At 37.7% G+C, this 25096-nt stretch overlaps 2 protein-coding genes across 2 annotated transcripts in view; one reads left to right on the top strand and one right to left on the bottom strand.

Moving 5' to 3' along the window:
- The window catches only part of septin8a (septin 8a), a 35088-nt gene extending 29942 nt beyond the window's left edge, over positions 1 to 5146 (top strand). The window contains exons 7-10 of the mRNA XM_059352476.1: positions 137 to 305; positions 463 to 595; positions 1532 to 1701; positions 4041 to 5146. Coding sequence (XP_059208459.1) covers positions 137 to 305; positions 463 to 595; positions 1532 to 1701; positions 4041 to 4044 — 476 coding nt within the window. The 3' untranslated portion in view covers positions 4045 to 5146. The remainder of the gene's footprint in view (positions 1 to 136; positions 306 to 462; positions 596 to 1531; positions 1702 to 4040) is intronic.
- A 3774-nt stretch (positions 5147 to 8920) lies between these two features.
- ccni2 (cyclin I family, member 2) lies at positions 8921 to 20421 on the bottom strand. The gene is made up of 7 exons (XM_059352478.1): positions 20078 to 20421; positions 17664 to 17820; positions 16829 to 16963; positions 15663 to 15737; positions 15396 to 15536; positions 11250 to 11549; positions 8921 to 10699 (listed from the first exon to the last, which is right to left on the bottom strand). Exons 2-7 carry the CDS (start codon positions 17775 to 17777, stop codon positions 10364 to 10366), a joined length of 1101 nt encoding a protein of 366 aa, XP_059208461.1. The 5' UTR covers positions 17778 to 17820; positions 20078 to 20421; the 3' UTR covers positions 8921 to 10363.
- Between the last annotated feature and the right edge of the window lie 4675 nt (positions 20422 to 25096).

Raw genomic sequence — 25096 nt, 5'->3', positions numbered from 1 at the left:
GATGTGAATGCACATTTGTAGTTCTGATGCTGACAACCAAAATACCTTTTTTTTGAAAACCGCAGCAGAGTTTCTTTATCATGTATAGGAAATAAGATGTTGACTCTCCTTATTCTGCTGTGTGTCTGCCCTTTAGTCGAGAACGAGGCCCACTGCGACTTTGTAAAACTCCGAGAGATGCTGATCAGGGTCAACATGGAGGATCTGAGGGAGCAGACCCACGCCCGCCACTACGAGCTGTACCGACGCTGTAAGCTGGAGGAGATGGGCTTCAAAGACACAGATCCAGACAGCCAGCCATTCAGGTAGAGGGAGGAAGGAGAGCACCAAGAGTGAAAACCCACACACTCCTGCACACACAGAATCCCAAACCACAGAGATACTCAAGCGTCAACAACATGGTGAGTCTCTATTGTTAAGAGACAAAACCTGATCTATTCCTGTCTCTTTTCTTATTTTCAGTCTTCAGGAGACATACGAGGCCAAGAGGAAAGAGTTCTTGGGGGATCTGCAGCGCAAAGAGGAAGAAATGCGGCAAATGTTTGTCAACAAAGTAAAAGAGACGGAAGCAGAACTGAAAGAAAAGGAGCGAGAGGTCAGTCTCAAGAGAAGCTGTCGTTACAGAGGCAGTATATTTAATTTTATGTGGTCACTGATGCTTCTAAATATCAACATTGCAACTTCAGAGACAGTTAGCAGCACTCTTGGCAGAAAAATGCAGCCTGTTGCACTTTTAATGACACTGAGAAATAAAGCTTAAGCTGCCTGGTGGATACAAATCACTGATTACTGAGACGTAGATACATGCATTATGCAATAACGCTGCTTTTATCATTGCAGTTCATTATAAATAAAACAATTCTGTGCAGCACCACAGTTTAGCATTATTTCAGGCATTGTAATTACATCAAGTACATGATGTTACATGACAAGCTGCCCTTACACGAAAGAAAGGATGAGGTGGAGGCAAAGAACTAAAGTCTGTTGTCGTAAGTTTATGATATCTACTAGTGACCATTATATTAACTGTTAGACAGGACTGGGTGATTACTTTTATTTTATTTTTTTTATTTTTCAGTAGGTTGGGAAAGTGCCTGCATGTTAAAACTTTGTTGATATTATTTATTTTTAATATATTTTTCATTCATTATTTTTATGTTATATATTAAATGTTTGAAAGAATGTGTGCATATAATTATAATAATGATTAAGTTAGATAGATATAGTATTTTATTCATTAAATGTATATTATACATACATACTTTATATATTTTGTTTATTAAGTTAAATAATATTTAAAGTTCAAGAAATTCCACCGTTAAAAAGACAAATAATTTTTAAAGATAAATGCATGATGTTGCCAAAGTCCAGTAAATCATTAAATGATCTTGATCTTAATATTGGCCAAATAATCATGACTATGATTTTGCTGTTACAAAGTACCAATTCAAATCTTTTGTCTCTCCTCCGTCCCGCTCCTGCCGTCCCCCGTCCTCTGTGTCCCATCACCACCCTCTCCTCCTTCCCTCAGCTGCATGACAAGTTCGAGCAGCTGAAGCGGATGCACCAGGAGGAGAAGAGGAAGGTGGAGGAGAAGCGGAGAGACCTTGAGGAGGAGATGAACGGCTTCAACAGGAGGAAGGTGGCAGCCGAGACGCTCTCCTTATCTCAGCCCCTCAAGAAGGACAAGGACAAGAAAAAGTAAGCCAATCCCTCCTTTTTGTCGCTCACTCTCATTATCCTTCTTTCCATAACAGGAAGCTGCTTCTTCCAACTCCTTTCCTGCTCCCTTCTTTAACTAATCCTGTTGTCTTTTTCATTCTGTGCCTTAAATCTTAAATGATTGCCTCTTTGTTCACTAGTTTCTCTTGCGTCTCTCATCCTTTTCCTTTTTGCTCTCTAACCCTTGTTACAAGTCCTTAAGCAGGAGCTGTGCGTTCTGCCAAGTCCTGTGGCAAAGTGTCACATTAATGAGCCTTTTAACTCAATGTGCTGTGCAGCCGTCGACCTATCTCCATACACAAGCATTTCAGCTATTATAAAGCCCTGGCATGTGTTAAGGAAACTGCCTCCCTTTTTTGTCCTGCCCAAGCTTAACATTTCCTGTCCTTTCACTCTTTCCTTTTGCCTCGCTCTAATTATTCAGGATATTCAGGGAGGAGGCAGTGAAGCAATAGAAAGCTCGGCTTTATAAATAGGTGATGCAGAATACAGCTCACAAAGGGCAACACTGATTTCAATGCTGATTTTGCATATAATGCATTTATAATGGCACAGGTATAAAAACAACACAGGCTTTTCATGTTTTAACTCCAAAGCATATGTTTCTAGATTTATTCCTTACCTTTCACACAGATATCACTCTGTTACTTTCAGTACATGAAGATGATTGACTTACAGACCCACTATTCAGGAGCCCGTCTAATTTTTTTCATTATGTGCTGATGCCGTTTTCAGTAGGCATTGTTTTAAAAAATCCTTCCTTGAAGGTGCATTTAGTCACCTGCGTCTGGTTTTAATTTACAAACTGTGCATATTTTGTGACCAAAAGTATGCAGACAGACCTTTTCTGTTTTGCCTAGTATTCTTGGATCCAATTGAGGGAAATTTTAATGTCAGAGCACAGTGTAATATTTCAAACCACTTGTTGCAGCAGATGTTAGCAGTTTCCACATGATGATGCTCATGTGCACAAATGAGCTTCATAAAGAATTGGATTTTCAAGTTTGGCATGCAAGGATTGGCTTGCACGGAGAGCCCTAACCTCATCCAGCACTTTTTGTATGAATTAGAATCCCAGAACGCTGTAAATACAAAAATACTCACAATTTGTTTGAATTTAGTGGGCTAGGATGCAATAATAAAACAATTATCAATGCATTTTGATGCATAGGAACGTTAGATTTCTAGAAATGTATTTTTTCCTCACTATGGGACTGCTTGCTGCTTTTAAATCATAGCATATATGTAATGTTCCATAATTACAATAAGCAGAAGAATTTACATCCATTATGTCCCATTAATATAATAGTAGAGAGATGAGTCAACTGTAAGGTTACATTTGCCAACATATTTTTCAGCATCACAAAAAAACAAACAAGAAAAGAAACAAAGTGTGCCTCTAGCAGAATTACTGGAATAAATAAACATGGACCTCAGCATGGTCTGAATCACTTCATGACGTAAAAAGCGGCCTTTTAATCGCAACTAATAATAAAAAAGACTTCTCTTTAACCACAATCGTCCTCTTATAGGCAATGAGCTGATTTCTGATTGTTGACTTTTCCCAATCAAGACATCTTTTAAGAGAGAATCACAATGCATCAAAAAATAGATTTTTTTTTCTCCTCCACCCCTAATAAATAGATAGTTTTGGTGTATATCTGACAGCAAGTTTCAAGTCTCTGAAAGTTCATCTTAAATCATCTTCAGTCTTCTTTTCTGATGACAATTGCTGTGTGGGAGGTTGGAAATGATCTGAAAACACATGCTAAGCTTTGAACAATAATCTGCACTGAACCGTGGCTTGTAGTCCCAATTACTCACCCCAGGCTGGCAATCTGAGAACGTTAAAGAAGACGCTTGGCTCCATCTTGTGGCTGCTCGCACACTTTGCTGTCAGTGCTGCTTCAGGAAACTTATCTACCATTTTGTAGTTATGTGAAGGGCATCCCACAGATACTCAGCTTGCCTCTTATGTGATTAATTTACTCTCTGTCAAGTTTTTATTACATTTGAGGAAACATCGATAGTAAAACACTGTTTAGTCAAGATAAAAGTATTATTCGAGGAAACTTTAGGAGTGATAAGTGAGAGGGAAGATGTAGAGCTCCCCCTGCTGTCAGATTAACTGCATCACACTCAATCTCACTGTGATGACTCAAAACTTTTTAACCACTAACACAAACACTCGTGTGCATTTTCACCACCTCTTTGCTTCAACTATTTTTCTGTAGAAATCTTAATTAATAATTTCTCATTTCCACAAAGTAGTTTATTCATTCAATTTATTTTCTTTATTGTTTGTCATTGTTTTTCAGTTAATTTATGGGCGCCGCATACCCTCCCACACACGACCATGGATTTGTCCTCCATCACCATTGCAACGACAACACCTGTTTATTTTGTTTGTTTATTTCGATGTTTTGACATTCCATCTTGACATTGTGTACACGGACCAAAGACACTGAGGATGATGATGATGGTGAAGCCACAGGGGAGAGAAAAAGAGTGAAAGATGGTGAGAGATAATGAGGAGAAAAAAAATGTTTGCTTACCAGCAGTGGCCATCTCATTTATTCAGGATCTTTCATGCTATGCATTTTTTTGGGGACACTTTTTATATATATATATGCATTTTGTTATTTCTATGTTGTGATTTAAAGATTTTCTGTTTTTTTTGTTTTTGTTTTGTTTCCATCAACTACTCACACAGAAACAAGAGGTCCAAACCTTTTGGTACTACAGTGTAACACAGTGGTCATTTTAAACCGTTTAATATGTATTTAAAGAATTTAGGGTGACATTTAAATGACTAATCAGTGAAATCAAACCTTTCCTAAACTCTTTTAAATACCTTAATCTGTTGGAAATGTGTCAAAGTGTGATGTGCCTGTTGACCTTTTTTTTTATTAGGTTCATTTAAGATAAATCCCTGAGCCCAAATAATACATTTAAATAACATTATGTAACGCAATAAAACTGAGTACCTGTATACTGTATATATTACTGCATATACATTGGTACTGACAACCTAAAGCATAGTCTTAATAAAAACATATGCAATATTCTGGTGCTGTTTCATATTAACTCAATCAATGTATGTGAATATTTTCTAGAGCTTACCCAGCTTGATATGCAAAATGTATTTTGACTATGATATTATTGTAAGAAGCACATATGACGGTGTACATTGTCCACAAATGATGTAACTTTATTGTAAACCGTGAGTGACCGCCTTGATATGAGTGTTGTGACGGTGGACACACACGTTAACATGAAGCCAGTATATTTACATACATACACAGGATTCAGGAAAACATAGAAGCCTCAGCTCGCTGTAGAAGAGTTTACACTCTGAGAGAGAAGAGAGCAGCTGTATTTACTGTCTGTCGTTGGAAATAAATGCGAACCTCCTCCTTCCTGACTTTGATGTGTCTCTCTGACATGATTTGTTTGACGATATTCAGCTGAGAGGGAGATGAAAGCGAAACACAGGCAGGTGAGGCCACTTTATTCACACACACACACACACACACACACACACACACACACACACACACAGACTTCAAGATAACACGCAGAGACTCGGCCTCAACTGAAACCCCAACAGCTGTCAGCTTGAGAAGCAGCGTTTCCTGTTTAGTGATCCCTAACTGAAGAGCTGAGAGATGTTTGCTCAGTCTGCACATAATCCTCCCTGCTTTCACCACCACGCTGCTGACCTCAGCTGGGTGTGTGTGTGTGTGTGTGTGTTTGCAACATAGCACGCTACCAGTGTGTGTTTGCCAAAGGTGGAGAGGAAGTGTGTATGAAAAAGGAACACGGGAAGTTTATTGACTTTGTATGCCCATGGAGGAAGTTCGTGTGAAAGAGAGATGGTGTTGCTTTTTTTTTGTTTGTAGGTGTGTATAAAGCACGTTGTTGGTCTGTTTAAAAAACACACGGCTGCATTTCAGCGCTCAGTAACAGCATCTTCACTTTATCTCCCTTTTAGCTTTTATTCACTGTTATAAGAAAACACCAAACGCTAATAATGATTGGATAATGTAGATTTTGGCTGATTTTGTAAGGCTTGCTCATTTAAATATTACTTATTGATGAAAAATGTTTAACATATTTTTTGCATGTTAAATAAACGTGCTATGGGCATTTTAAAATTCCCTTTAAAGAGCATCTTATGGGATTTAGTGGCATCTAGTGGTGAGGTTCCAGATTGCAACCAACTGAATACCTCTTCCTCAACATGTTAGAGGCCTATGGTGGCCTTCATGTAACATAATAATGTGAAAGGCCCTCTCTGGAGCTGCTGTTTGGTTTGTCTGTTCTAGGCTGATGTAGAAACATAGCTAACCTAAACACTACAATTATTGTGTAGTTATGAATATTATAAATGTTATGCCAAAATATTGCTAAATCCTACAAACTATTTCTTATAGAGACCAAATTAAATTATGTATTTTTGTAGGCCAACTCAGAAGTAGCATCACTATGGGGTCTAATGAGATGGGATTGTGATTTTTGCATTGGATTTTGGATCATTGCAGAAAATAATCTCTGTGGCAAACACATGTTTCTGATGCTAATGCGTTGTGTTCAGCACTTTTTTATTTTGTTTGAGGCTTTAATGCAGCCACAGTAAAAAGCATTATGCTATAGCGAACTACATCACGGTTGCATGACTTCTACATCACTTACGTTAGCTTTAGACAGTCTCCGACAAGCTAACCAGCCATTTTGATAAGCTAGCCAGTAGTTAGCAACCTCCTTTTTAGGGACACATAAAAACTCCAAATTTCACAAGTGGGGGTATTAACTAACATATTTTATTTCGTATAACAAAACGCAAACATCTCTTCAGTTTGTGTCAACCACAGACATTATTTCAGGCATCTAACCAGCAACCCATTCAAAATCCTCATTGAGTTTGAGATGTTAGACCCCAGGGTGCTAAAATGCTAACTTACTTCTGGGTTTAAGTACTTAATTCTGTGGCATCCTATAGAATCATTTATTATCCTTAAAAGTATCTTTGTACTTGCAATCCAGAAAAAAAGTTCTTGATTCAGTAAATGTAAATGGAGAATATAGGCCTGCACCTTTTGATTAATTTCATTATCAAGTAACTTTCCAATTATTGGTCAGTAAAATGGCCATCACAATGTCCAAAGTGACTTCTTCAAATGTTTTGTTTTGTTTTATCTGAAGGAGATTTAATGGATTTATTTTCCTGTGTCATGTTTATTTTACGTCACAGAATGCGTGTGTGATTCATTGAAAACAGACGGAGGAAGTCACAGTTGGCACACTATCTTCCCATCATAATGGTTTTGTCTTTACTGTGACTGTGTGCTGCACTATTATTATTCTGTCCACCACCTGCAGGGCTCACTGGATCTCATCCAGCAGTACAATCTGTTCAGAGCTCTCTGTTCTCTCTATCCTTTAGTAAACCAGCACACTATGCTAACAAAGCTGAGTGATAATGGCTCTCTGACAGGCTGTTCTACATTGAGGACAACATGACGCTGCACACTGACACTGTGTACACATCCTATATGCTGGAGGTATAGTGCTGTAGTTAAACTGTGTTTGCTTCAGAAATTAGAAAATGACATATCTCTCAGCCATCCTAATGTAAGTTGCTAACTGCACCATAAGTTTGCTAAAGTAACATGAGACAGACATTATGTAGTTGTCTAGTTACAACTGAAATTTTAGGAATGATCATATCTAATATGGTAAGTCAAAGCTATCAATTCAACTTTTGAATGAGCAAGTTGAAGTAATAAGGTCGTATTTAACTACTTGTTTGACTAATTATTTAAATGAGTGTAATATCAATTCAGATAATCTACTCTGTAATGGATTGATTTGGAACATGTAATAAGTAAGTAAAAAACATCTCTGCATATATATGCAAGTATGCATATACAGTATACTGTATATATTCATATATATGTGAGAATTGGATGCATTCCTTTTTAAAAATGTATTATGTGTAACTTATCACATTTATGACCTTGTATTGCCAACATGAGAACATTACAATCTAACTTTAAGATCTGAATTAGCTTGTTCAAACATGTTTCTAATATTTCACCCTTATGTATTATTTTGGTTATGGGCTTTCTATAGATACACTGGAAAGGATCTGCACACTAGTGCAGGCATTTTTATTTACCCTGGATTTTTTACCTCTGCTGTGGTGGGCTAAAATCGGGCAATACGGTGGTGTAGTGGTTAGCACTCTTGCCTTACAGTGAGAGGGTGCCGGTTTGACTCCAGCCTGCAGCTCTTCTTTGTGGAGTTTGCATGTTCTCCATGTGTCAGCGGGGGTTCTCCCCAGGTACTCCGGCTTCCTCCCACAGTCCAAAAACATGCACTTAGGTTTAATTGGTGACTTTTATTTGACCGTAGGTGTAAATGAGAGTGGATAATTGAATGCAGGGCTCACTGTCTATGTATTGATAGTCTGGCGACCTGTCCAAGGTGCACCCCGCCTCTCGCCCAATGTCAGCTGGGATCGTCTCCAGCCCCTTGTGACCCGGGTACGGATAAGCGGTTAAGGATGGAGGATGGATGTGTCCAAAGTCACTCACTGTTTACTATTGTATATACAGGTGCATCTCAATAAATTAGAATATCATAGAAAAATGTATTTCTGTCAGTAATTCAATTCAAAAAGTGAAAGTAACACATTATATAGAAGACCTAAAATTCAGTGTCTCAAAAAATGTGAATATTACAAAAGACCAATTTTAAAAAGTATGTTTAATATGGAAATGTTGGCCTCTATATGTACATCTATATGACTCAATACTTGGTTGGGCCTATTTAACTTGAACTACTGGAAATTGACTTTTCCATCATATCCTAATGTATTGAGATGCACCTGTCGTAGGCAATGCTCAGGGTCTGACATTTTATTGAGGACCCGGACTCTGAGTGGGTAAATTAATCCATTTATGCTGAATACACACCAGTATTACATGATTTATGGCATGGTGAGCCATCATTTCAGTGATATAAATACCCAGACAAAGCACAATATGGTCTTGAGTAGCCTACTCAAGGGCACTGTCTCAAGGAAACAGGATAAAGATTTTACTTTTCCCTGTCAGGCATAGGAATAAACATGGCAGCATTCAAATCATAGGAAAGCTTCTCCAACCATTCTAAAAAAAGACAAATCAGAAAATTCCACTTTAGACGTTAAGTCATAGCTTTATTTCTGTGGTGGACCAGAATAAGATATAGCTGCCTCAGTAAATGAAGGAATATGAAAAAAACAAACCTTTACATTGGTCACTGGTGTGGCATCCAGATTGACTGAATGATTCAAAAGCAGACCTTACAGTGGAGAACAGTCAGTAACCAGTTCACATTAAAGATCTCATTGCTGGCTTCTCTCTGAACACAGTATTTCAGCAGCCTCAAGTCATTTCAGAGTCTTTAGGCGTCGGATGTCTGGCATTGGAGGTAAAGTGACACATTGTGTGTATCAGCCACATTATATAGTTTAAATTGAGAACAATATTCTGTCACCGTTTCAGTTTAAATGGCAGCATCGGGATGCAACAGAACTAGGTGTTATTTACAAAATAAAACAGGATACTTTTATCCCAACACTTCAATGATGTGACAGAATTTTAGGTATGATTATTGGTGCTCTCGTACAGTATTTAATATATGTTTTGAAAATATAAATAAGAACATAAATGCTTGGTCATTCATCAGGTAATCTCATGATGTCAAAACAACTTATTTTGTCTTTCTGCTTTTGTGTTGAAGTGATCTCCCAAAGTTACTCCTGTTTCTACTGATATGTAACAATAATTGCATAAACCAAAATACAGACTGAAGCAGTAAGGAAATAAAAACATCTGCAGCATTTAGTCAAAAAATTAAAGCTTTTTTTTGTGTAAAATGTAGCTTTTGTAAATAACTGCTAAATAAAAACGGCACAAAAATTAGTACAAGAAAGAGATTAAAAATAATAATAAAAAAGGTTGTGAAAAAATATAATTATTTGCATAAAAAAAGCTTTATCTCAAAGTGCTATGTGGCTCTGAGGGGAACCTGAACACCAAGATACCTCACGTCAAACTAAATCAGGATCAACTCTCAAACATAAAAAAAAAAAAAAAAAAAAAAACCCAACCACTCTTATAAAAACACACGCAACTGCCTAACTTAACCTTCATCCTGTTAAACAAAACCATTTGTGGATTAAAGGACAGGTTGGTTAATAAAATAAAATATTGCATTAATAAAAACAATAAGTAGAGAACTTAAATGTACCGCCAAAGAGAAACATTCGGTCAGACTCATTGATTCCCCACATTTCTCCTCAACTGCCCAGCTGTCGAAACAGAAACAAGTGATGGTGATCCATACACACCTATAGATTCACATTTCAGTGTGGAAGTGCACGGAATGAACTAATATTCTTTTTTAAATAAATTCCTAAACGTTATAGCAGGTGAGTAACATTTAGATTGAGGTCAGCTACTTCAGAGCCCTCTGAAACTTACAATTAAGGCCCTAAAATCTGCCGAATTCCAGTATATTGGCCTTCATAACATTCTCTAGTGAAATGGGAGGACTGCGCACTTCTAAAGAGGCGGACGGTGTCAGTGAACTAGTTGACAGCAGGGTGCAGTGGTGGGCAGGGCGAGACGTTTTTCTTCTGGGAATCAAACAAACCCTTAGAGTCGTCTCCCTGCAGCGCCGGAGTCATCTCTTCGTTGTACAAACACCTAAAACCGTCGCAATACTCGTCAATGTCCCCTTGCTCTCTGCCTCCGTGCCCCCCCCTGGCCCGCCTGTGGCGCTGCGTGGGGCTCCAGGCCCGCTCCTGCTCCTGGATCTGGGCGCTGTCGAAGATGTAGACGGCGTTGGCCGGCAGGGAGAACTCCAGGCTGCGTAGGTACTCGTCCACCAGCTCTTTGCAGTGGATGAACTCGGCACTGTCGACCTGGGGGAACAGACACGTCACCATGGAGCTAAAGTCACAGTCACAGTGACGGTAAAGAATCATTTGAGACAATCGCTGTCGTTAACTTTGAAAAGCCTGGAAATAGGGTGTATGTATTTTCCTGACAAGTGCAGGTTTGTGCCTTTTGTGGTGCACTTTTGTGAAAAAAAGTTAACTTGAATATTCTTTCCTTCCCTCAGTTGTTTTTTAAATGCATTTTAAATTTGTTGACCTGAATGTGCCGTATGTGCCTTTTCTTTCAAAGCACCCACTGATATGAAGAATTAAAAAAGGTGGTTCTGCACAGAAAAAACAGCATGGAATATCTTAAAAGATAAACATAGATGCATAAATAGAGTAAATTGTGAATTAGTAGTTCATCCAACCTTTCCAGCTTCAATTTATCAATACCTAAATCGCTCTCTTGAATGGAGGCTTCTTCACATATACATTTCAATCGTTTTAGTCGTTTACTACAAATGTTCTGGATATGGATAATTTTTTACTTTAAGCTACTAACTATGTGCGTGTGCCCGTGCATTTCTCTTACCTGAGCTTTCTTCAGCAGATCGGTAAAGACGGAGAACCAGTCCGGCGTGAGCGCCTCCAGCTCCAAAGTGATGATGGCCAAGGCCAACGTGGAGCCCTTGAACTGCCAAAGCTGGTGGCAGGCCATACAGTGCTGCACCTGCCTGGTCCACAACGCCGCCTGGAGGCCCGCGGGCCTCTTCTGACGCCCCGGCTCGGATGGAAGCACGCCGGGGTCTGTTGCCGCGTCCCAGCCGACGCCGGAGCCGAGCCCGATGGACGGAATGAGGTGAGGGTGGCCGGAGACGAGCAGGGCGTGGAACTAGACCGGAGATGGGACAGGGGGAGTGAAGAGGAGGAACGAGACCAAAACGTTAGCATAATGATGTCATTGTCTCATTGTCCGTCCATCCATCCATCGCTCACCCTTTACCTCTACTACTCCATCACTCAGATCAGATATACCAGTGCATTTAACAAATCTAACAGGTCAACACTTCATTCATACCTTCATTCTCACAGGACACTGTCCCTTAGCAGTCTGTGGTTCTCCACTCTTCTCAAGTGTTCACGCTGCATTTAAAGCTCCTGACAGAGCAACAGATAGAGAACCTCACCATCAGGTTTTACTATCGCAGACTCATCCGTTTGCCTGAGGAATCATAGTAATCTTGTCCGTATCGTATCGTACGTGCAGTGCTCTTCTGTGTTTCCCCATGTGTAGGCAGGAAGTGTAAATCTCAACGTGAGGGGGCTCGATGTTTAAAGCATACTTTGAATTTCTTCATACTCTCATCACACCGTGATTAGACAACAGAAGAAAATCACAGACTAGATTTTGAAATAACGCATTCTTCTAATGTTTCCTCGTTGCAATCAAACGTCTGTGTGTTTCCTGCATTCATATTACGTTTAGCTCATTTTCTTTGGGTTGTCTCTTACTTGGTAGCAAAAATAAGCCATGAGTTTATCAAGAAAGTGGAATTTACTGGGAGGTAGATTCAGCGATGTGGTGCTTAAGACAAAAAGTAGTCCCAAAAAAAAAAGCCCCAAAAACTCCACTCCTCCTCAAGTTTTCCTTCTTCACTTCATTATGGAAACGTAGGGAAATCAGGGTGATGTAGCACACAAAGAAAACTTCTGACAGTCCTGATACAGACTCAGATGGTGAAAGATTTGAGCATCACAAAACTGATTCTGCCTCTCAAGGGAGTTTTATTGAGAGGTAATGACAAGGCATCGCTGTAAATCCTCTTATTTATTCATATCAAAGTGTCATGGTGGTGAGTCTGTGACAAATTATTGATAGATTTTACTGATCGCTGTTTTATAGAAAATGGAGTTTAGAAAGACTTTATTTCGTAATGGGATGCAGAGTAATTTCTTCAGGGCAGGGGGAATGTAATTGTGAGAAACTTCCAAAGTATTTATTTGAAAAAATATTTATTTGAATAGTATAAAAAGAGAAAATGTCTTATTTTATTATTATTTTTATTAATGCATTATGTCTCTTACTTTGAAAGTTGTTTTTTTTTCAAGGTGAAGTGCTCGGACAATAATAGATTCACAACAATAACTCCACACGCTGTAAACCTGCGTCAGATCCATAAACCGGAATAATAGGAGAAAGTGCCATTTTTAGTTTCGCAGAAGTCACTGATTCAGTCCAAATGTGCCAAACCGCTTTTTGGTGACAGGTTATGATTTGTGGCTTTAACAAAAATGTATCAATCCTCCACCAATTTCAATATCACAGACAAATCTAATGCTGTTATGGATCTGTTGAGGGAATGTAGGTCGTCCTTTGGTCCGGGATGAGATTATTGACTTCACAAATCAACTGGGGGTGTTTTTCTTGAGCGAGTAAATCAATATCTTCTAAAAAGTCAGTCGGATTTATTTAATGGAAGATGTGTATCAGGGACTATTATAGCATCCCTAAAAACTGAGCAAGTTGTCTCAATGGAAATGATTTGAATAGTGTGGATCAATACAATGTGTGTGAAACTATTTCTGTCAAGAAAATTACGGGCTGTATTCATAAAGCCTCCAACTGCTGGCGTTCGTCATTTTGCCTCCTCATTCACAGTTATATGTAGCCAAATTACAGCTTGTTTTTCCTGAAAAAGGGACAATTCAGATTTATTGAAGTGGGGTTGTATGAGGTACTTAACCATAGTGAGTGTATTACCTACAGTAGAGTTTAATTGCCATGAGACGGCCCAATTTAAGTTCATGCAGGGGGAACTCAAGCTGCTCTTTGCTCTCGTCAAAGCACCCAGACTTCATTGACGAAAACAGTAATTTTACCTTGCAGAGCACGGGGTTTGCTGGTCTACCACTGCCTCGATGGTTTACTTTGTTTGACTCGTGCATTTTAAAGGCCTAGTTCGAAATCATGAAAACCACACAATAACACAAACAAACTACCAGTGTTGTGTGAAATAAATTACTGTTTTTATGAATGGAGTCTGGTGGCTTTGTTGAGCATAAATAACAGCTTTAGTTCCTCCACGTCAACTTAAACAGGGCTGTTCTGATGGCAAAGTAAAGTGGTGAAAATATTCTAACGGATATTGATTTTCTTTAGGAGTCTTAACATTTTTTTGCTGCTGGCTGTCCGTCCATAGCAGGACATTGCTTAGTTTTTGTGCCGGTACTCCTGCCTGCTTCTCCAAACTTGGGGCATGCCAACCATCATCTACTGTAAGTTATACACCGTATATAAATAAGTACCTCATATAACCACACTTTTATAAATCAGAAATATACCTTCAAGCACTTTCATTGTGATTCATAAAGCTGTGCTGTGAGTTCATGTGGATAAAAACTAAAGTTACTGCAATTTTGTTTACAAGTGTAAAGAGTTTACAGTTTAAGTGAATGCAAGAATATTACATTGCTCTTTTTGAGTACCTGATCAAACTGTTTCCTCGGCTATATAGTTTGTGATTTTTTTTGTGATAAAGCGTTATGAATACAGCCCCGGTCCCAACAGCATGATGGGAACTAAATGATGTTGTGTGTGTTTGTTACAGCTCAGTCAGTGGTTACTGCCTCAGTCAACGATTTGTGAGGGTTTAACAATTAAACTACTGTGAACAGATCCAAGCTGTTAAACAATATTGTGCCATAAACTCAGTAACACAGCATGGGATTTTTAACAAAGACCTGCTTCGACATTAGAGACAATTCACGGCATGTTATTGATTCGAGCTAAATCGTCTACGTTTCTATCTCCAAACACCCCCTCTGGTGGAAGCAGGGTTTGGGTATCCACTGTAGGGCTGCAGGTGAGAGTTAGTCAGAAGTGCCTTGGCCTGATATGCAACATGCCTGTTATTTTGCTAGCAGCTTGCAAATGCAGTCTTACGTGGAATATACAGCTCTATTCAGACCTTAATCTGAAATGTGTCTTTGTTGCTTTTTGTCCACATACACATAATTCTAGCAATTTGTCTAGAACATACTCTAACTTGGGTTTATCTAATATTCTTCTTTTGCACTGAAGGTGCAAACAACAAAGTCTTTAAATGTGGAAATAGATGTTTACTGAAAAAAAAGTTGTGACACTAAAGCAGTGGTTTATTCCATCTATTAGATTAGGCATTTAATACAATTAAACAATTGTCCAAAGACAATAAAATGTCCGTTTTATCACAGCCGGGATGTCGGGAAGCATTGAAATAATATACTGTAAATCATATTATATTAATCAATATTTAATTATATTTTCTTTTGTATTAGAAAACCCAATGTTTTGCACTGACTTTGATTTGATTATTTGCATTAGAGAGAGAAGCATGATTTTATGTTCCTTTTTTCGGCTTAAAAAGATTAAAAAGGGAAGGACACACTCGAGCCAGGACTGAATGGAGTTTACAATAAAGGGCACAATGAGTGAAATCAAATAAATGCACAATCTCTACTAGGACCAATACTTTCCTGAGGGGGCAAGGGGGGTGTGAGGGTTTGTAAAACACCACCTTGAAGCAAACACGATGCAAGCATGATGGTTTAATGTGAGCTTTTGTACTGCTGTGTTTTGAGGCAAGACCTGGACCTGACTTGACAAAGCGTTTCAAAGTCCAGCCAGCTCACTATGAGACGCTCTGACAGCTCGGGTCCAGTTATAAAAACAAGTTTGCCTGTCTTTCTGCTAACTTACTATGTGAATGAAGTCGACTGCCGTTGCGGTGTACAAGTCCCAGTGCAGCTTGTCTAGAATGATCCTCTCCATGCGAAGAATCTCCGCTGTTGAAAAGTTGCATCCGCTCTGCACAACCAGGTCTTGAACAGAACCGATTACCTGTTTAAACAGACAAAAAGGGAAGCAAATAAACGTATTGTTTTGAAGTAGCATTGGCGTGGGTGGTGTTTTGTTATTTTTGCAGTTGTATGGCACATTTGATTTTTGTATCCTTAGAGATCTTACCTCATCTTCTTCGTTGATTTTGGCCGCCAGGACCAGGGAGGTAAAAGCAATGCATTTCAGGTATTTTGGTTGGGCCTTAAGAAATAAAAGACTTCAGTTAGTTTGTGGTTGCATCTCTCAGCAACAAGCAGTTCTAGTGGTGGTGGGAGATAGAGAGAGAAAAGTCTGTTCATAGGGTTTAATGGGACAATCATACCAGTGTTCTTTTAGGTCACAATGAGCTGAGGGATCTATCTCTGCAATTGAACTGAACGATTTGGGAAAAATATCTTATTGTAATAATTAAGATATGATAAGATATTCCTTTATTGATCCCCCATGGGGGGAAATTCAGGTGTTGCAGCAGCACAAGTACAGGGTAAAACAGATAAGGTAATAAAAATAGACTAATAAAAAAATGAAATAGAATAAAGATTTTTTTTAAAAATAGTATAAAATAAAAACACAAACAACCAAGACCAAACTAAAAAACTAATAGTACAAACATGTTATAGTGGCAAACGAAACGGAGAACATATGTGCAATGTTATGACTGATACTGCAATTGTGTTATGATTGACAATATTGGTAGGACTCCTAATTTTTCATCTTATTTCTCATTGAAAGTTTTATCTAAATGGTCATGGTGTGATTGTTTTTGTACCGGTAATAAAGACATTTTTCTTAGGGCCTATAGAATATAACTTGTAGCCTTTTAGTGCCTTTAACAAAGCTCTTTAGTGCCTCCTGTGACTTGAATAATGTACCAGTACAAATAACGATTTCTCTTTCTCCCTGCAGCAAAGCTCAGTTCAGTTCATACCCCTCAGTACTTACAAGTAAGTGTAAAAACATCAGAAACAGCGAGAAATGTAAGCCCCGTGTTGTACAATGCTGGCTGTCAAAGGTCATCGCGCACAAGTCAGACAAAATCGAAATTCACTTTATACAGTCCAACTTGCAGTGAATGGACTAAAGTAAAGTACAATATGATGTCAAATACAGATTAAATGTTTTACTTTCACTGAATACAGGCTTGAAACATTAACTAAAGGGTCAGTGGACCAAAGAAGAATAAGATGGTGTCTGTTACTGCACTATGCAGCCAGTTGTGCAGGTTTTTTTCAGTAGCTGGGAAAATCTCAATTTTTAGTCCAATGAAAGCATTCTATGTGGTAGCGGCCTACCTTGACGGTGGACAGCAGGCGGTTGAGGACACAGACTCCCAGTGCAAAGGTCTCTGGACAGAAATGGAACAGCCTGTTCATCTCTCCAAGCCAAAGGATGATTTCTTGGTGTTGGGATGAAGAGATGTCAGCGCCCTGAGTGGTCAAAGGACACAATTATTATTATTATTATTATTATTATTAATAAATTAAAGGCATTTTTAGCCACAGGACACCTAATCACTACAGGTGCATCTCAATAAATTTGAATAAAGAAAAGTTTGACAGCAATTCAATTCAAAAAAGTGTAAATAACACATTATATAGATCCATTACACGCAGAATGACACATTTCATGTCTTAATTTATTTAATTTCTTCTCATTATAATGATTACGGCTTACATTTAATGAAGACCTAAAATTCAGTGTCTAAAAAAATTATATTACAAAAGACCAATTATAAAAAGTATCTTTAATATTGAAATGTTAGCCTCTGAAAAGTATGTCCATCTATATGACTCAATACTTGGTTGGTGCTATTTGACTTGAACTACTGGGAATGGACTTTTCCATCATTTTGTAATTTGTTGAGATGCACCTGTACATCAATGGAATTGTGAAGACACTGTCACATAATCATTAATTTGTCATATTACTGTGAGGACCAAAATTGATTTCCCTGTTTACCTCAATCCTGTTTGGTCATTTTGTCATCATAGAAACACTCAGAGAGCTTTTAGCCTATCTTCTGTTTAAGTTGTCATTTTGAATAAGACTGTTAATCATTTAATTACATTAAAATACTACACTCAGCCCCTTTAAACAAGCTGGAAATGCACAATCCACCTGTCTCACCTGGATGCGTCCATTTTTGAAGACAGGTGCCTTCCAGAGGCGAGCCTCTCTGACCAGCGCGGCCTCCAGCAGGCCGACCAACCTGCGGCCCTCCACTGCTCCTGGGTTCTTCATCGCCTCTACAGCACAGGCCAGGCTGCACCCAGGGCACACACAACTGGTGAAGAGAGAGCGAGAGGAAGCAACAGATAAGAGATTTTTCTCTGGAACTTGCCACCTGCTCATTCAGCTGTTCTATTTATTTGATGCACATTTTGCCTTCACTTTCTATGAAAGATCTGATGAGGATGCAAAAGAGGAGGTAGGGGATGGTCATGTAAACATGTTTTCTTTCTTGACAGTCACTCATCTGCAGATCATTTACTTTTATAGTGAGTGTAATATTACGGTTTTATTAGTATCGATAGTGAAACACATTATAAAACTGTGTAAGACAGAGATATTGGAAATGTGTTCCTTCTAGTTAACAGATATGGGAACCAGCTACATAAAGATATAAAGTCTGATGAGTTTGTTTAAGAAAGCAGCTTTCTGAGTATGTTTACAGTCATATCCAGCTAAAAAAAATGCCAAAATTGCCTGTTATATCCGTAATTGGTGAATTTTCCCCCATTTAAAATCGGTATCAAACACAAAAATCAAATATCAGTCGGGCCCTTATATTTGTTTGGGTATTTTACAAGATTAAAAACTAGTCTATGATTACTTGAAACTAAAAAACAATATTTCAATTGTTATATAAGCCAATTATGATTCCTAATGATCAATGACAATTAAGTAAACACATTCCTGCTTTGAAATGGGCAGATATTCTGATAAATGTTCATGTTTTCTAGTGCTTTATTGAATTGAATATGTAAATTGTTTCTATTGGTTGTCACAATGTAATTTTAACATTGAGACAACCAATCCTGGAAAGTTGCACGACATACCTTTAATAACAAAACAAGTAATTTTTGAAAACATTTTTTTAGCTAAGACACCAACTTTTATTTGCTGCTGGTTAGAACATACTACCAAAGAAACTGCCAGAGAAATACAGCAACAGATAAGAGATTTTTCTCTGGAAATTGCCACCTGCTCATTAAGCTGTTCTCTTTATTTGATGCACATTTTGCCTTCACTTTCTATGAAAGATTTGAGGAGGATGCAAAAGAGGAGGTAGGGGTTGGTCTGCACACAGATAGTTGTTTTGAAGGTCATATAAACATGTTTGCTTTCTTGACCGTCACTCATCTAAAGATCATTTACTTTTAGTGAGGGTAATATTATGGTTTTATTAGTATCAGAAGTGAAACACATTATAAAACTGTGTTAGACTGAGATATTGGAAATGTGTTGCTTCTAGTTAACAGATAAGGAATTAGTTACATAAAGATATAAAGTCTGTGATGAGTTGAGTTTAAGAAAGCAGCTTTCTGAGTATGTTTGCAGTCATCCAGCTAAAAAAAACAACCAAAATCGCCTGCTATATGTGTAATTAGTGAGTTGTCCCCATTTAAAATCAGTATCAAACACAAAAATAACATATCAGTCGGGCCTCATATTTGTTTGGGTATTTTACAAGATTAAAAAACTACTCTAAAAATGCTTAAAGCTAAAACACTATTTTTTAAATTGTTAGTTATATAAGCCAATAATAATTCCTAATGATCAATGACAATTAAGTAAACACATTCCTGCTTTGAACTGGGCAGATATTCTCATAAATGTTGATGTTTTCTAGTGCTTTATTGAATTGAATACGTAAATTGTTTCTATTGGTTGTAAAAATGCCATTTTAACATTGTGACAAAACAATGTCACAATGTGCAAAACATGCCCTTAATTACAAAACTCATTTTTGAAAACTTTTTTTTTACTAAGACATCAACTTTTATTTCGATCATACTACCAGAGAAATACAGCAACAGAGAGAAAGAAGTGTTCCAATCAACCCTGCCCGCCAAGTAAGTCAACACAAAAGATTTGATAAATAGTTTTGCAATATGTTGCAAGACTTGAAGATACTTGGACCAAATCAGCAGAGTGAACAGCTCTCTTTTTTATTCTAGACGGGTATAAACAAGTCCCACTCTATAACTGATCGGTTTGGCTGCCAGTTAGTGTAATCTGGTAAACAGACCAACAGTTCCAAGTATGCAGCAGGAAATCGCTGTTTGGTAAACAACATCGCCATTTTAACACTTTTGTAGGCTGGCAGCGCAGGTAAGAGCAACTTAAAACTTAATGCAAAAACGTTCAAATAGCTTCTAGGTGACTTTGTGTGAGTGTTGAGCGGGTGAAAAGCTGCACGGCTGCAGGCTGCAGGCGGGATAATGAGCTGCAGCTGCTGCAGCCTCTTGCACAGTTGCTGCAGCAGTCAAAAACATTTGTCTTCCTCTTTTTGTTTTTCTTTGCTCAAACAGTCTTACCTCTTTGATTTCAAACGAAGGATATTCCTTCGACGGCAGGTGCATTTATACGGTTTTTCACTTAGTCCATAATCACCGAAATCAACAAACACGCAAACAACAGTAGGATGCTGTTGGAGAAGACAATCCCGAGGGGAAGAAAAGCGAGTTTTGGGGCGAATATACGAAAAGCAGCCGCATTATACAAAAAGAGCAAATAAAACAAAAGGCGATAAAGCGCGAAGTAGTTCAAATAACTGGGGCAGGGGCGAAAATAAGCGCAAAAAAAGAGGCAGGAAGCAAAAAATCAGGGAGGATTGAGGGCAAGCTGTGTTTTGAACGTCCTGACTCCGCCCCCTGTGACGTTGCTCCGTCTATGAAACAGAAATGTGTTAGTGGGTCAGACATACGGGACCCATCACACAAAATGGTCGAGCTCTCACTGGAAATGGAAGATTTCTATACTGTGTGATCCAAGGATGTGCTTATATAACTTTGTGTTTTCCCTCTCTATGTGAATGAGTCCTGCTGCTGAGAGCCAGACTGCAGGTCCTGCAGCAGTTCTGTCTCTGTTGTCTCTCTTTTGCAAACACATCTGATTATGAAATTGATAATTTATTTGATCTTTTCTTGTGCTTGTTTTCCCACCTTCTCATTTTAACTCTACGGAGTCTTTGGGCTATTTTGTCCATTTTTGAATCCTTTCCATCCTGCCTGTATACACCACTTACATTTTTTTAAATGCCACGTTAGTATATTTTTTTCAGCACAACCTCACATATATGACCTAATAATTGTTTTTTTATTCTGACTTACTTGATCAACAATTTGAACCAACAAGAAACAAAGAAAAAACAAAATAAATGTGATCTTGTGATTGTGTGTGATTTTGTCATCCAACTCTGGTTTTTCTTGTAGTGTGACTGTATTTTATTTGTATCTTGTGTGTTTAGCGTAAAGATTTTGTTCATTTTGTGTCTTTTTTGGTCATTTTGTGTCTTTTTTGGTCATTTTGTGTCTTTTTTAGTCATTTTGTGTCTTCTGTGTTTTTTTGGTCATTTTGTCTTCTCATTTTGTGTCTTTCTTTGGTCATTTTGTGTCTTTTTTTAAATCATTTTGTGTCTTTTTTGGTCATTGTGTGTCTTTTTTTGGTTATTTTGTGTCTTTTTTAGTCCTTTAGTCCAACGTAAAATGTGATTTTGAATCTTTTTTTTTTTAACTTTCAAAACACTGTCATGCTCAATAAAGAATTTTTAATGTTGCAAATGTGAACAAAGGTTGCAAATATAACATCCAGTTTTAAAACTTAAACTATTTATTCTTATCTGGCAGCCTCTTGCTCAGTCACTCTCTCCTTTTCTCTTTAGCTTCCTCTGTCAACAGCCTCTTAGGTCACTTTGCCTTCCGCTCCCCAGCAGCATTTAGCCCGGCTCCTGGCCTGAAAACCTCCTCTCTCAACACTCCCACAGTGCTTTGGGCTCCGAGTCTTTGCAGCATGGCTAACCTAGCGAACTAGCATCAATTGTAAGTATATCAGCAAACACTTCAAAGCACCAGGAGTCCATGCAAAGCAACATGATCCATTTTCATTAAAGTCAGTTACATACTTGGTTGTGTGTCAGTGCCGTAAAGACACACGTTTTGCAGGGGATCATAATTGCTTATCAAAGTAACAATGCAAGAAGAGGAACAGAATGGGAATGACAGAGGCACTGTCCTCCCTATTACCAATCAGTGAAGCATCAACATGTTATTCTGAGGTAAAGTAGTTGCATAATATTGCCTTACAACAACAGATTTACCCCTTCAGCTGTTTGAAATGTTGGCAGGTTTTGGCTATGACTCATCCCACTAAACTTTGGCAGGTCAGGTCCTGCAGCAGGGTTTTTGCTTTTCTCTTTTACTTTACTTTAAGACTTTCTTAACAGCAGATATTTTACCTGGCTGTAGGATGGAAAGCACATGTAATTAATAGGCTACGTCCCATTGACTTGCCACGTGTCATATACAGTCATGGAAAAAATGATTAGACCACCCTTGTTTTCTCTAATTTCTTGTTAATTTTAATGCCTGGTACAACTAATGGTATATTTGTTTGGAGAATTCTAATGATAACAACAAAAATAGCTCATAAGTTTAATTTAAGAGCTGATATCTGGACATTTTTCATGGTTTTCTTGATAATGATTTTGGTTATTATCAAGAAAACCATGGAAAATGGCTAGATATCAGCTCTTATTGAAAAAAATGGTCTCCTATTATTTTCCACGACTGTATATGAAATATTTTGCTTAAGAAAATGACTCATTTGACATTTGTCTGTCAATGTACTTCTATCTATCAGACTGCAATAAACAAAGCATAAAGGAGTTAAAGTAGTTACCACAAATTCGAGAGTTTTCAATACGTTAGTTTTTAAGGTTTTCAAAAGTGTACATCACACAAAATATGATATAACATATCATGGACATCAGACAAAATAGTCTTGGTTTGTTTTCATTTGCACTCATTGCCTTTCTTTCCTGTCCGAACTGATGTGAAAAGGAATATTTAACGTAGATAATTCACAGTTTCACAGTTTACACTTATATACTTTATTTTGCACCCAGATTTTCCCAAAAATGGGTGTCCAGGTGTCACAAATTTAAACACAATTCAATGCCATATCAGCTGACACCTAGAGTAAAATTTAAAACTTTCTCCATCATCAAAAAATACAACAAATGTCAGGATGAGATTGCAAAACTGGAGAATGTTGCAATCCTCACTAAGTATTGCTCAATGGCTTTTTCTTAATATAGTAACTTGTTTTTCCTTTTTGTAGCACACTTGGTTTTAGGGGTTTTGTCACTGTGGTGTGCTTGAATCTCAGTTTAACACTGTTTATGCATTTTAATGAACTCACTGGCTTAAAATATGAACATGAGATCCATTACAGATTATTTAGCTGTGCAAGAGACAGCCTTTCTTTTATAGTTTCTCTGTCCCCGATGAAGGGCAGCAGGAAAAACAGTCATGGAAAAATGATTAGATCATTGTTTTCTTCAGTTTCTTGTTCCTTTTAATGCCTGGTACAACTAAAGGTACATTTGTTTGGACAAATATAATGATAACAACAAAAATAGCTCATAAGAGGTTAATTTAAGATCTGATATCTAGACATTTTCCATGATTTTCTTGAAAATAACCAAAATCATCAAGAAAAACATGGAAAATTGCACCAGCTCTTAATTTAAACTCTTATGAGCTATTTTAGTTGTAATCATTATATTTGTCCAACAAATGTACCTTTATTTGTACCAGGCATTAAAATGAACAAGAAATTGAAGAAAACAAGGGTGGTTTGATATATTTTTTTCCATGACTGTAGATCACCTCATGCCACTTTATACCAACTAACATTTAGGAATGGGACAGCTTGGTGTACAAACTACATTCTGTTCAACAGCACCTCAGTTATATTACAAAAATTCTGCACTTCTGCCGTCAGTAACTCTCAGACACAACTTTCAGCAGCACCAGAACATCTCTGTCCGTATATAGAGTCGACAGACTTTTTTACCTCACACCAGCAGACACCAGCTGAGGGCAGAGGCTGTTTGCTTTTCACTCTCAGTCACCTCATACAGCTGACTGATAAAAAACAAAGTTGACCAGTGATTCTGAGCCGAGGTCACGACTGGAATGTTGATAAGACGAGACGGTCACAGCGAGCAGCTTATCTGCATGTTGACAGAGTGTAAACAGTGGGAAGCAGTGGGAACACAGTGGTTGTGTCTGACTTACACGTCTTGTTTGTTCCGAGTGCTTGAGATGAGACTGTGTGGTTTCTCTTTAAACCCACAAATACAGCAACTCTGTGCTTCTCTAGCTGCTTCTGCTGATCTGACTTTTCACATGTTTGCACAGTGTGTGTGTGTGTGTGTGTGTGTGTGTGTGTGTTTACATTCCATCACTCTCACACTAGTGGGAATATAACTGAGCAGAAAACTGTTGATTTTCATGGTTTTGAGTGCCGCTCCCTGTTGGTACACAGTAGCAGCATTAACATCTGTTTCACTCTGGTCAGGTTGTTTTTAGGTTGCTTCTGTTTAGCTCTGGAACTGAAACACTGTTAATCCCCATATGAGCCAGGCTTAAAATTGAATACACTAACGGCATTATACAGTGCTGAGGGGGAAAAACAAAAACATCAGCCAATATGTTGTTGGAATTATTATTTTTTTAAGCAAACAAACTTCGCCAAACGAGCAAGCTTACATGTCAATTAAAAGATAAGGCTGATGATAGTGTGAACTTTTCTTTTTTTTCAACAAATGCCATGAAATGTGTGAGTCTTTCTCCTAATACTTTTGCTGTGCTGCTGTGGGAATTTGCCTCAAGCTCATTCGCCCACCTTAAAAAATGAAATCTTAAAAAAAAAAGTCCTGCTTTTCATGGAACACTACGAACAATGTAGAATGCCACCAGACCTACAGTAACCTTTAAGAGATTTATACTGCACTGTTGCCCATAAAGTTGGAATAATTTTGTTTTCAGACACAATCCTCTGTTAATTGTGGTTTCATTTTCATTGTGATACGTTTGGAAGACCTTGATTATTAAAGTTTTGAGGAGATATACACTTTATCTGTCAAGAATACATCACATTGTCACAATCATTTCATAGAAAGAGGGAGAAAATATGTTATTCCAACTTGATGTGCAACAGTGTATATAGGCGAGCTACCTATTCAGCCAGGCATTTGATTAAGAACGGTTTATAGACATTATTTACATTATTTTATCAAACATTTTTTATAGTGTAAAAGTTGACTCCATTTTATTTGACCTCATATATATATATATATATATATATATATATATATATATATATATATATGATTTTTGTTTTTTGTTGTTGTTTTTAAATTTATTTATTTTTATATGTTTTTGCATTTTCTTTATTATTTTTTGTCTTTTCATCTACCCAATTATTAAATCTAGTTTTCAATTTATTCAGTTTTATTGATATTACTTTTATTATAGCTTGTATTGTTT

This window comes from Centropristis striata, chromosome 15, assembly GCF_030273125.1.
Source record: "Centropristis striata isolate RG_2023a ecotype Rhode Island chromosome 15, C.striata_1.0, whole genome shotgun sequence".
Classification (NCBI taxonomy): Eukaryota; Metazoa; Chordata; class Actinopteri; order Perciformes; family Serranidae; genus Centropristis; species Centropristis striata.
This window is presented reverse-complemented; position numbering and strand designations above follow the sequence as displayed.